This window comes from Manduca sexta, unplaced genomic scaffold (genome assembly GCF_014839805.1).
Source record: "Manduca sexta isolate Smith_Timp_Sample1 unplaced genomic scaffold, JHU_Msex_v1.0 HiC_scaffold_924, whole genome shotgun sequence".
Classification (NCBI taxonomy): Eukaryota; Metazoa; Arthropoda; class Insecta; order Lepidoptera; family Sphingidae; genus Manduca; species Manduca sexta.
Window position 1 is genome coordinate 1 of NW_023595766.1, and position 12,337 is coordinate 12,337.

General features: G+C 35.8%; 1 protein-coding gene across 1 annotated transcript; it reads right to left on the bottom strand.

Annotated features, from left to right (window-relative positions):
- Positions 1–731: 731 nt before the first annotated feature.
- LOC119193696 lies at positions 732–10,594 on the bottom strand (the record flags this gene model as incomplete). The annotated part of the gene is made up of 5 exons (XM_037447324.1): positions 10,367–10,594; positions 6,314–6,385; positions 4,738–4,794; positions 4,292–4,417; positions 732–830 (listed from the first exon to the last, which is right to left on the bottom strand). Coding segments are annotated over exons 1-5 (478 nt in total), but the record flags the coding sequence as incomplete, so codon positions are not given.
- Between the last annotated feature and the right edge of the window lie 1,743 nt (positions 10,595–12,337).

The following is a 12,337-nucleotide window of genomic DNA, read 5'->3' on the forward strand; positions in this document are numbered from 1 at the left end:
AATAAAACTATTTTTTGTATTGTTTCACGGTTTGTTTTATATCACTACCTTTTGTTCGCGGCTTCGATTGCGTAAAGGAGTTTCCGGGATAGAAAGTATCCTATAACCTTCCTAGGGTTTAAAACTATCTCCATACCAAATTTCATAAAAATCCGTTCAGTGGATTTTGAGAAAATCTATAACATATACACAGATAGAAAAGGGGACTTTGTTTCATAATATGTATATTTATAAAAATAATTGTGGAGAAATCCGAAAAATAGTTTTTTCCTTCTTCCCCACTATCCACCAGGATCCTGCAGTGGCTAAGCCGGGGGATTCCAGTACCTCATTCACAGGTTTCCTCAGCGTTGACTGCAAGGACCACACACAAAACCTTTATTTCTCCGGTTTTTTATTGGTAACTAGTTGACCCGACAGACGTTCTCCCGTCTTAACTATTAATTTGCAGCGCGCATTCTGTCAATCGCTGACAGTTATTTCAAACAATTGACAGTTATATAAAATAAATATTTTCGTTAAGTTTTCCAAAATTTTCTAATTGTCCGCGAAATTTTTTTAATTTTTTCCTTTCATAAGAACCTTCTCCTGACAATAACAAATACAACAAAAAAATAGTGAAATCGGTCCAGCCGTTCACGCGTGATAGCGTGACCAAGGGAAATAGGGATTAATTTTATACATATATATATATATATATATATATATATATATATAGATAGACTACTTACCGCTAAAATTCTTGGGGTGTACAGTCAAATATTTGTGGAGTTCCGGCGGCACCAGCGCCAGGACATGCTCCGAGGTGTCGTTGGCATTCATCAGCTCTTCTGAAAAATTTAATTTGCCTTTAGTACCACGGGCAGTTTGTAGATGGCGTTATTGTAAGCACGATGTGTTGCGCAGAAATGTTTTTAATCGTAATGATTTATGTACGATTTAGACTTCGAAATAACTTGTTTTTATATTTATATTATCTCCCTGTCACCATTAAGAATGGAAATCTATATTGAAATTAAATTAAATAATTTATTTGAACGTAAAATGTTATACATTTATATTCAATTAACTTTACCACTAGTTCGGAAAGCAGTTTTCTAAAGAATGGGCAAGACATTCTGGTTGATTAGAATGTTTGTTAAATCTAAAATCTAGTTTTAAAAGTGCGAATTTGACAACTTTTTTCGCAAAAATATAACCTAAGTGAAAGTTGCGTAATGTCTTATTACTCTATTGGAAACATTTTATTTATTGTAGATATACAAGTGTCAATATTGAGTTAACAAAAAATAATTAGATATCTAACAAGTAACATTAATACGAAAAAAGTCTGTATTTTTTTTTTTTGATTAACATGTTTTTACATAAAACATTTCTGCACAACACTGACATAAATGGTGGTTATTTTACAAATAATTAAGACCATAAAAAAAATTCCCGTTTTTAAAATCCCAAAAATCATAGGGCGTACACGTTGCGACAGTCGCCTGAACCATTCAATGAACGAAAAACAGTATATGGTTCCAAATAGATCGGCATATATGTGTCGACTGAGGGGTAATCATCTCTCGTCAGTCGACACTATTGGACCCCACTCTTACCATCAGATGCAGTGTGTTCACTTGGCCGTGCACTTATAAAAATTACTAGAGTATGGTTCATACGACCGTCGCGATGTGTATACCCTTTTAAACTCGAGTGTTTTAATCAGTATATCGTCTCTTTCACTCCTAACAGAAGGCATGTTACGGATATTTGCGTCCGCGGATGTGAACCAAAAAATATCCGCCGCCGCCGTAAGTAAGGAAGAAAGAGACAAAAATTAATTGAAACACTATAAAATTTAATAACGACTGTAGTTGGGTAAGATCGGATCAAATAGTAAGAACGGATTTAATATTATTAATAAACCAGATATTTTTAACATTACTCGGAAGTTCCATTTGATATTAAGCTACTAATGTTTGGCACTAATTTCTTTTAAATTAATCTACGGTCTTACCCCATAATCCGAATTTACCCGTACACTAACCAGGAAACATATACCCCCAAAGTTTTTCATAGGCGACACTATCACCGTGATCACAAACAATACTTTGAAGTCACAGTGCGCCCGAACGCATAGTGTCTTAGGGGAAATCTCATAGTCTTTTTTTACTTTGTTTATCTGACAGCCAACTGAAGTAAAGTTGTATATCAATATTAGGCAATCACAGCGCGCTGTCTACACGCTGCGACTGTCATGCCGAAAGTGCAAGCAGACTTATTATCAGAAGTACTCCGTACTTAAATAAGTAACGTTTGTGAATACGGACTTTCATTTCCCAATAAAAGATCCAAAAAAATAAAACGGATATCGCGTTAAAGCAAAGCGCCAACGGACCGTTTTTTTGCGGTCACAAGGAACTTTATTTTCCCAATAAAAGTTCTAAGAAAAGTGACATCGCGTTAAGGCTCTGCGCGCACGGGCGGTTTTTTTGCGGTCACAAAACCGCTTCTAGTGCATTTTTTATATTTAAATGACGTTCTCTCTCGAAAATATACTTTCTGCACTCACATATCGATGGCTAAGTAATTATCGCATCTGAAAAAATAGAATATTCGCTTTTTAGCGTTTCATTATCAATGCACTGTTTTCTACCAAACCGATTAATTCAAAAGTTAATATACGAAAAAGACTTCATTAAAAATCATTTTTAACTTTTTGGATTTGGTAGTAAACAATACCTAAACAAAAATGCTTTTTACAGATACAATAGTTTAGGAGTTTTTTTTCCCGTGTTTCACTATGGTGTATAATTTAGGAGTACTGTTGCCAGATTTTTTCAGTCTATAAGGGACAAAGACTTTAACGGGGAAAAAACACAGGACTTTAATTTTTACCCGGGACTAAAAAGAAACAAAATTATTTTGGGTAACACTACTTTGCGCCATCGATATATTGTTGATGCATCGAGATCGGAGACAATATGGCCGCCCGTGCGCGCGTACACTAAAGTTTATTACGATTTTCCCTTTACAACCCACATAGACGAGCGTTTTCAAAATAAACGCATCTTGAAGCATCTGAATGTTTGCCGGCAAACATGACAGCTACATGACATTACGCGTGTCACGGAAAAATAACCTTATTATGTAGTATATAAGGTTATATTCCCGTGACACACGTAAATGTCAATGTAGCTGTCATGTTTGCCGGCAAACATTCAGATGTTTCACGGGTTAATGCGTTAAATAGAATAAACATCACAAACCCAACATATACCTATTTAGTCTTTAATTTTCCTTTCTTCCTGATTTCTACGAAAAAAGGAAACCATAAAGATTTTTTTTTTATCTTCAACACTTATAGAAAGGTTAATACATTCCTTTCACGCTTAGAAATATGCATGTTTGCTGGTGGTATTTATAAATTCAAACTCCTTACTTAAACATTATCCCCCTTATTCATAGACGTTATTTATCTAAGGACGGAGCATTGCTGTGATAACAAGTCTGTTTCTCAGCTTTGTTTATCTGACAGCCAACTAGATGCAAGTTGTATCTCAATATTAGCCAATCACAACGGCCCTATGTCTACGCACTGCGAAGGCTGCCATGCCGTCAGCACTGAGAAACAGACTTGTTATCACAATGCTCCGTCCTTAGATAAATAACGTCTATGAATAAGGGGGTACGAAGTAACGACGGTTTTAAAGTGCCGTGACTTCGAGAAAGGGATGGTACGGTGCTCGACTTGGTTGAGGACCGTACCAGATCCGCGTACAGCGTACATAGGTTGTAATATCTTAGTGATGTTCCGGGATGTGTTTCCGAACAGTCCTATCTACTGATCTCTCGTCAGTCGAAAAATCTAGACCTCACTTACCATCAGCAGAGGAGCTACAATCATACTCGTATAAATGAATACTCTACCAGTGGCGAAGAGTGTTTTCAAAAGGTAAGCCGATGTTAAACAAATGCCCTAGTAATGATATCTAAGCCAATTTAATAGAAATCAAAATTCGATCGATTAGATTCGATCGTCGACTATTTTGCCGTGCTTTTTTAAATGCGGTTTATTACGAATTTTAAACTAAGATTTAATTCAATTTATCGCTTATCTATAACTAAAAACACTTTTAAAAACTGGATAGTCTGCGGACGCCCTTCAAACTAGGACAAATCCGGGGAATTCCGGACGTTTGGCAGCCCTATTTATAAATTATTTATTTTGATTGGTTCATTCGGAATCGGATTGGGGATTGAGATTGGGATCGTTTTGGAATCGGCTGTTAGTTAAAAATCTCACCCAACGAATATCCGAGGCATGAGTCGTATATAAACGTCATATTGAATCCGAGTATGTAGAATACGCCGATACCACATCCTTGGATGCCAAAGAAATTTGTACTTGACACTTCAGAGGAAATGTAACCTTAAATCAATTAGTGTTAGGTTTAATATCTCGTTTTACGTGAACTACAAGCTAATTACTGTTCGATACCGAATAATTTACCACAAAAAAACTAAATAAAAAAAACAAAAAATTAAAACACAAAAGCCCATAATCCCCACATTTATGGAAACAAATAACAAAAATAATTACGAACACAAAATAAATTAATACAAATAAAAATAACAAAAACAAAATTACAAATAAAACCAATTTTAAAAATAACAAAACAAAAATACACTTTAAAGCCCAATTAAATAACTAACAAATAATAATAGAATAACATTTTTAAACAACCAAACCTGTCACAGGTGTGAATGGTGGTAATGTAACCAATTGTTCCTTTATTGAATTAGTATCTGGAAGATCAATTAGAGAAAAATAATTACGGTTAATTTTATTAATGGAGAGATTGAATTCCCGGAATATTAATTAGAAAAAAATAGGTTAATTAAAATAAAGATTTTTTTTTGTGTTATTAGGTTTTACATTTGTAAGTTTTATTTGCGTAAGTAACGATAGTTCTCTAATGTAAACTGCGTAAGCTGGTTACTGTAAAGTATTTAGTATTTACAGCAGGGGCTAAAGGTGAAATTTTCCAAAAGTGAAGCCAACAACATATAGGTACTAATATGCATAAATGCGGTTTGCCGTTCTAATGATAATTAGATTCTACAAAATTTGACATAAATAGAAGCTGGTAGTAATCGGGGTATATGGACCCTTCGGCACTGCTTTACAGCTTACACAACATAATTTAATTTGCATAAGTTTTTTACATTAGTAAATCATTAGTAAGTAACTTACGCAAGAGTAAAACTCAAGTCAACTCCCGCCCAAAGTTGTTTCATAGTTTAGTATGTTATGAAGAGTTTAATATTATAAATTTCAAACTAGGTTAGTTTCAATCAGAGTAGAAAAAAAATAGGATATCATTTTCATTAAGTAGAAGGAAAATACAAGATTTTAACATCATCTAAGTAGTTAGTACCCATTTAAATGACAAGCGAATCGTATTGCAACAAATCAAACGCACATTTTATTTAAACATGTATAAATTATTTCGAATTTACAATAATATGTCGCACTCTTAATAAATTAATGACCTATTTCGAACTTGTTAATTTGTGGCAGTCGTGGGAAAACTAATTTTATTTGCACCTTTTTTTTTGAAGTTGCTATAAAATTGAGCTTATTAAAGATAGGTAAATAAGAAAACTTTAGGGATGAAAAAAAAGGGAAAAAAACCAAAAAGGTCGCAAACAGAAATTGGTTGTTTGACGATTCCCACAAATAGGCAATTTTGGAATGGGTAATTATTTTATTAAGAGTGCGATGTATGTAATTCTTTAGTATATGCGCTACAAACACCTGCCACATGAAAGGGGGCCTAATTTTTACTGATTGTTTAAATACCCAAAAGTTATAAATACAGAGTTCAGTAATGGTTTAACCAAAAAAAGGCCAATTAACAGTTAGTTTAAATAAATTAAAAGTGCAAATAAAGACAAAGTAAATAAGTATTGCACTAAAAACATAATAAGAATTATAATATAATGAAACCAAGGAAAGGAATGAAAAATAAAATGCCGTCAAAGTTTTAACAAAAAAAAATGCTGAAATAACGATATACATTTCTCAATACTTGTCTAACTATTTCTATGAATACCCACTAAAATATTATTTAATTCGAGTATTCATTTATTCACTACACAAACACCAATAAAACTTATTAGTACCAACTGATAACTAAATAATTTTTACATGAAAAAAGGACAATACTAACCCATCAAAACTTTATTTTATTATCTACCAAATACAATAACTTACTAACAAAAAACCCAAAAAAAAAATAATACCCAAAATAATAAAAGTAACCTTTATAAACAGTAGTATGTTTTTTAATGAGAAGTCCTTTCAACTCTATAGGATCATGGGTAAATTCGAAACCTGTAAAACAAATTGAAAATAAATCTAAATTAAGTATATAAAACCAATGACGTTTTAAATATAGACGCCTCATAGACTAACATGAAAACAGCGCACTATTTACTATAGCCACATACTTGTGCAGCCCTAGCAGCTCGCATTGATACGGCCCGAGCGTCGACCGCCGTGGCCATCTAGTTTATTGGTCTCTGGTCGCCATGACAGTCGAATGAAATGTATTTACTAGTTAAAAATAAGTTAAATAGTGCATACTTATTACTAACGTATGAAATGATACGTTTTTTCATTCACAGTTGGAGTATAATTTGTACATCGTCTAAAAATACAGGAAGGCATTTTATTCATAAACCCTCTCCTGTGAAACTTGAAACTTATATTAATAAAATATATTTGTTTTAATACAAATATTAAAACAACACTAAAAACTTTTCATATAACGTTTTGAAGCACAGGCGATATAGATTCCGCATATTATGTAACTGTTATTCCATGGCGCTTTCACTATGGCATAACATTTTAAACTTGAGGAGCGAGCCGCTCGCCTAAAGGTAAGCGTATATAGCGGCGCAAAGTTTGATGCCACTGTAGAGGAACTGATGGTTATATTCCTCTATGGTAGGGGAAGATTTCCAGTCAGGCAGATGTTTGTGACCGGCCGCGGCTCCTCCGACGTTTCCTATTTTGAGGTGGTATATAGACTGCGTCGCGCAAATTGTGCAAGTGTAATACAGGATCGTCTGCCGCCATCTTGCGTGATTGCTATGCGATAAATCAGTATAGTTGTGTTAATATTACATAGGTCTTCTCGAAGTTCCGCTGATGTTGACGAGATGGCGGTATGTATACTAATTGTACCGCTACACGTAGATTAGAGCACTGCTTATCAAAGTGGGGGGTGCCCCTTGGGATGCGTGACTACAATGACGTCGGGCGTTCATTCAGATATTGTCATTTTTTTTTTGCCTTGAATGACGAGACGAGCTTGCCGTTCGCCTGATGGTAAGCGATACGATCCATAAACAGTAGAAACACTAACACCTTGAATTACAAAGTGTTTGGTATTCCACTGCGCTCGTCTGAGATATGAGATGTTATTATTATGTCCAGTAATTACACTGACTACAATGTCTTTCAAACTTACAACAGTGACTACACACTGCGACAGAAATAGACATTGCGGTGGTACTGAGGCGAACTCTCACGTATGAGGAAAAAGAGTTCCCGACAAGTCAACATTAACCTCTGACACCATGTGAAGTTGAACAAGTAACTACCTTCATTCCTTTTGACGCAGCTACTGATTTTCTCTAGGTATGTTAGAAAAAGTACGTATTCAACGAAAGTCCTCCACCACGCAAACTCCCGTAACTACAAGGCTGTATCTAGTGATCCACCCTTGTTCATTCCTCGGCCCGCGCACCTCCCTCCGCGTCGATCTTAAGTTTGTAGCATAATATCATGTTTGAAAATGGATACGTTCTAGTCTATACTAACCTTTATATCACTCATAAAATTAACACCGGTATTTCAATGGCCTCCATTACTTTGTTTTTGATCGAGGCATACCAATATAAAAAGAATATTTTTCGCAATAATCACAAATACTACTTCGATATTTGTTAAGTATGCAATACGGGACACGAGTGAAACAAACGCTGGCTCGTAACGCACTAATTTATTAGCCCATCGACAAGGCGTGTACGCAGCACGCTATACTTATAACTACATGTATAAGAATATTGATATTTTTTTTATTAATAACCCTGATGCTAGTCTGCCGTCAACGCGGGCGGAAGCTAGTGATAAATTGAAATAGTGTTTTCTTGAGTTTAAGCTTTTCATACCAAACTACATCAAAATCAGTTCATTCCGAGAAAATGTACGTGCTAGCAGTTTCTTTAGCGTGTATAATATTATTGCTAGTGGTAGGATATATTTTGTATCCGCCTGGATAGCGACCGTACACAAGATGTTAAACCATAGTGGCCCACGTGTCGCGTTCCGGGAACAGCCTGTGTATATCCAGTTCCAACATAATTGTGTCGACTGAGGGTGATCATCTCGTCAGTCGACGTTCTATTGACTCCACTCTACCATGAGGTGCCAGTGAGGACACTTTAACATGCACGTATAAAAAAGTATGGGTTATGTTTTTGTAATTAGCACAAATCGAATTTCAAGCGAAGCCGCGAGTAAACGTTAGTTACTATATAACGATTTTTTATCGAACAAAGAACATCTTAAGGTTATAGCTTAAGGTCCATTTTCATACATTTTGTTTCACCTTTAATCTGGGTAACTAAACAAGTATTGACAAGACAACTTAAATTCACGTCTAGTTAGTGATTAGTTCTCGCAGTTGAAAGAAAAACGTAAAAATAATTAATATGCATGGATATTTCGGCCTTTAAAATTTAATATGACGAAATTTTGAAACAAAATGTATGAAAATGGACCTTAAGCTATAACCTTAAAGATGAAAATATTCGTTCCACGTTTTAATCTTTTGTAAATTATATTTGAAAACATTCGAAAACATGTTTTTGACAAGAATTTGAATATAGAATACAAAAACGTTCGATTTTTGAATTTTAACGTTCGGCGAGCGTTATTATCCTCAGATATTAAGAATGCAATTTATATAAAAAAAATAAATTCTATTGCCTAAATATTGTTAAAATATTATATGGCCAATCTAATTTCGACTTTGTATATAAAGTATACAGACTAAATTGTTTTGACCAAAATCTCACACATTTCAACAAAAACGTCACGTTTGGCGTCAAAGTTCGGTGACCGTTCCTTACAACATAAATGCAGATGCAACCTTATTCGATTAAACGCTTATAAACCAATATTTATTTATTTAAAATAAATCGTATATAGACGAGGTAAAACCTAAATTTGCATTTTTTTATTTATAAGTCAATGAGAAGTTATGAGTTCAAATTTTTATAAATCCTGCATAAAATGGACAAAACATACAATATTTTGTAGATCACACGTCAGATTGCCGTTCATCAATGAATACTAAACATGCGTAAGACACAATTTTTAATGAATGACATGACATAATAAACTATCAAATTGTATGAACTGATAACATATTGTTCCTCGCCAGTCGCCACAGTTATGCCGGCCTGTTTGTATTGTTTATACATGACTAGTTTTAATTAGCAAATATATAAAATTGCGTTATTTGCTTCTACTGAACACATATGTGGCAAAAATATGTCAAAATTATCCCTAAAAACTATATTTTTGGTCAAATTTATTCATAATTCTGATTTTCTATCATCCATTAAATTCATACAAGTTGGTAGTTTTATGTTTTGTTTATTGCTTTGAATGACGAGACGAGCTTGCCGTTCGCCTGATCGCCCGATCTGACCGCCCATAAACAGCAGAAACACCATCCAACACCTTGAATTACAAAGTATTTGGTATTTGGCGCTCGTCATCCTGAGACATGAAATGTTCAGTCTTTTGTCCAGTAGTAGTAGGCCTTGATTTTTCTTGCAAAACCAACATTTCTCCACTAAAGGGGTCGATACAGTTTTAATGGTGTTGAATAAAGATAAATTTAAAGGTGTCGTTGTAAACGTATTATGTTTCTTTTGATATCCGTCAAGTGTCGTTGTTGTCTTCCGTGTGTCAAAATATGTATGGAACAGTTCCTTTAGCGTATGAATTAAAATTTAAATTAAAGAAATCTTACTCAATTTTATTTCAAACTGGCGACCCGCCCCGGCTTCGTACGGATGCAATATTTCTCCACTATTTAATGGATGTTTATTATACATATAAACCTTCCTCTTGAATCACTCTTTCTATTAAAAAACGCATCAAAATTCGTTGCGTAGTTTTGAAGATTTAAGCATACAAATGTAGGGACAGTGAAAGCGACTTTGTTTTATACTATGTAGTAATATAGTCATAATCCAACAAATGGCAAAACAAAATTAGTTCAAAGTAACTCACCTCCATCCCGATATCCTGTACCCCCATTCCCGCTACCCGCAGACAATATTATCTGGAGCCACAGACAAAAAAGAGCGAGGATGACCACTCCGCGCACCACTGAAGCGTACTTCAAACGAGGCATCGTAGCATCTCACCTGACCAGTAGATGGCGCTGTTTCATTGCTCAAGTCATTGTTGCCGCTTCTGGAACAAATAGGGGTAAAATTATAATATACCAGCCTTGTAGTGGTGATAGCCTAATTGGGAATGGACTGCTGAGACGAATGTCCGCAGGTTCAACGCACCTCCGACTTTTCTAGTTATGTATTTCTGAATTATCGATTGCTTTAACGGTGAAGGGAAACATCGTGAGGAAATCTGCATACCTGAGAAGTGCTCTATAGGAATTTGGGAAATCTACTAATACGCATTATAGCCTGGTGGACTAAGGCACTTTCAGTGGAAGAGGAGGCCCGTGCCCAGCAATGAAAGTTTAGCGGCGTAAAGGTAGACGCCGCTATAGAGGAACAGATGGTTGCGTTCCTTTATGGAAGGGGAAGATACCCAGACAGCTCGATGTTTGTGACCGGCCGCGGCCCCTCCATAGAGGAACGCAACCATCTGTTCCTTTAAAGCGGTGTCTACCTTTACGCCGCTATACTGGTGACCTCGACGTGATTGCGATGCGTTAAATCACTACTGTTGTGTCAATACCAGGTCTTCTCGTAGTTCCATTGATGTTGACGAGATGGCGGTGTATACTAATTGTACCGCCACATCAGTATATAATGCTGTCCACTGCTGGACCTCCTTTACTGAGAGGGTTAAGCAGTCGCTGTGAGGACTGCACATACCTTCGAAATTCTTCTAGAGAACTTATTAAGTATGCAGGTTTTCTTACATTTTCTTTAATCGTTAAATCAAGCGATGATTCAAAAAGCACACACACATTACTAATTAAAGTTTCGTTATTCAAAAGGCACGCTACGTTAGCGGCGATAGCCTAGTTGGTTGTGGAACGGACTGCCGAGACGAATGTCCGCAGGTTCGAATCCCAAGGCACACACCTCTGACTTTTCTAAAAATCATGTGTGTATTCTTTGTGAATTTATCGTTCGCTTTAACGGTGAAGGAAAACATCGTGAGGAAACCTGCACATCTGAGAAGTTCTCTAGGAATTTCGAAGGTATGTTTAGTCTACTAATCCGCACTAGGCCAGCGTGTTGGACTAAGGCCTAATCCTCTCAGTAGTAGAGGAGGCCCGTGCTCAGCAGTGGGCAAGTATATAATACAGGGCTGATATTATTATTATGATTACTCAAAAGGAACCCCTAGAAGATCACTGTTGTCCGTCTCTCTGTCAGACCCTCTTCCCAGGAATGCGAGGTATCGAGTGGAAATTTATATCAAACTGTTGTGACCGCGGCTTCGCTCGCGTGGAAACCAGTGTCAAGAAGTTTTTCCGGAAATTCCGACTCACGAGATTTTTACAATTCGTTCAACAGTAATCGTTATATTTCAGTCAATTTACATAAAACCGTAATGTACTAACCTAAACCTTACAATAATTGCACTATCTTTTAAGTAAAAATCTTACAAAAATCCGTTCAGTAGATTTTGAGAAATTGATCACATAGGTTTTGGGGACTTTGATTTATAATATGTTTACTTCGGTCTATGGTCTCTACCGTTGTAAAAAATCAAACTTCTAAGGCAACCCGAAAAAGATATGGCCGTTTATGGCGGATATTTAACGATTTCACAATTGAATCAAAACCTATAGGGTACTTCCCGTTGACCTAGAATCTTGAAATTCGCCAAGCAGTATCTTACAGCACATGTAATTGCATATGTCTGGGTTATTCCATTCTAAAATTACTGTCACAGAGTCAGGAAGTTGGTGTGATACCTCCGTGCCTCGGCACGTAAAGCCGTTTGTCCTGATCTCTCTCCGGTCATGTCTCACCGGACTATGAGGAACAGAGTGCT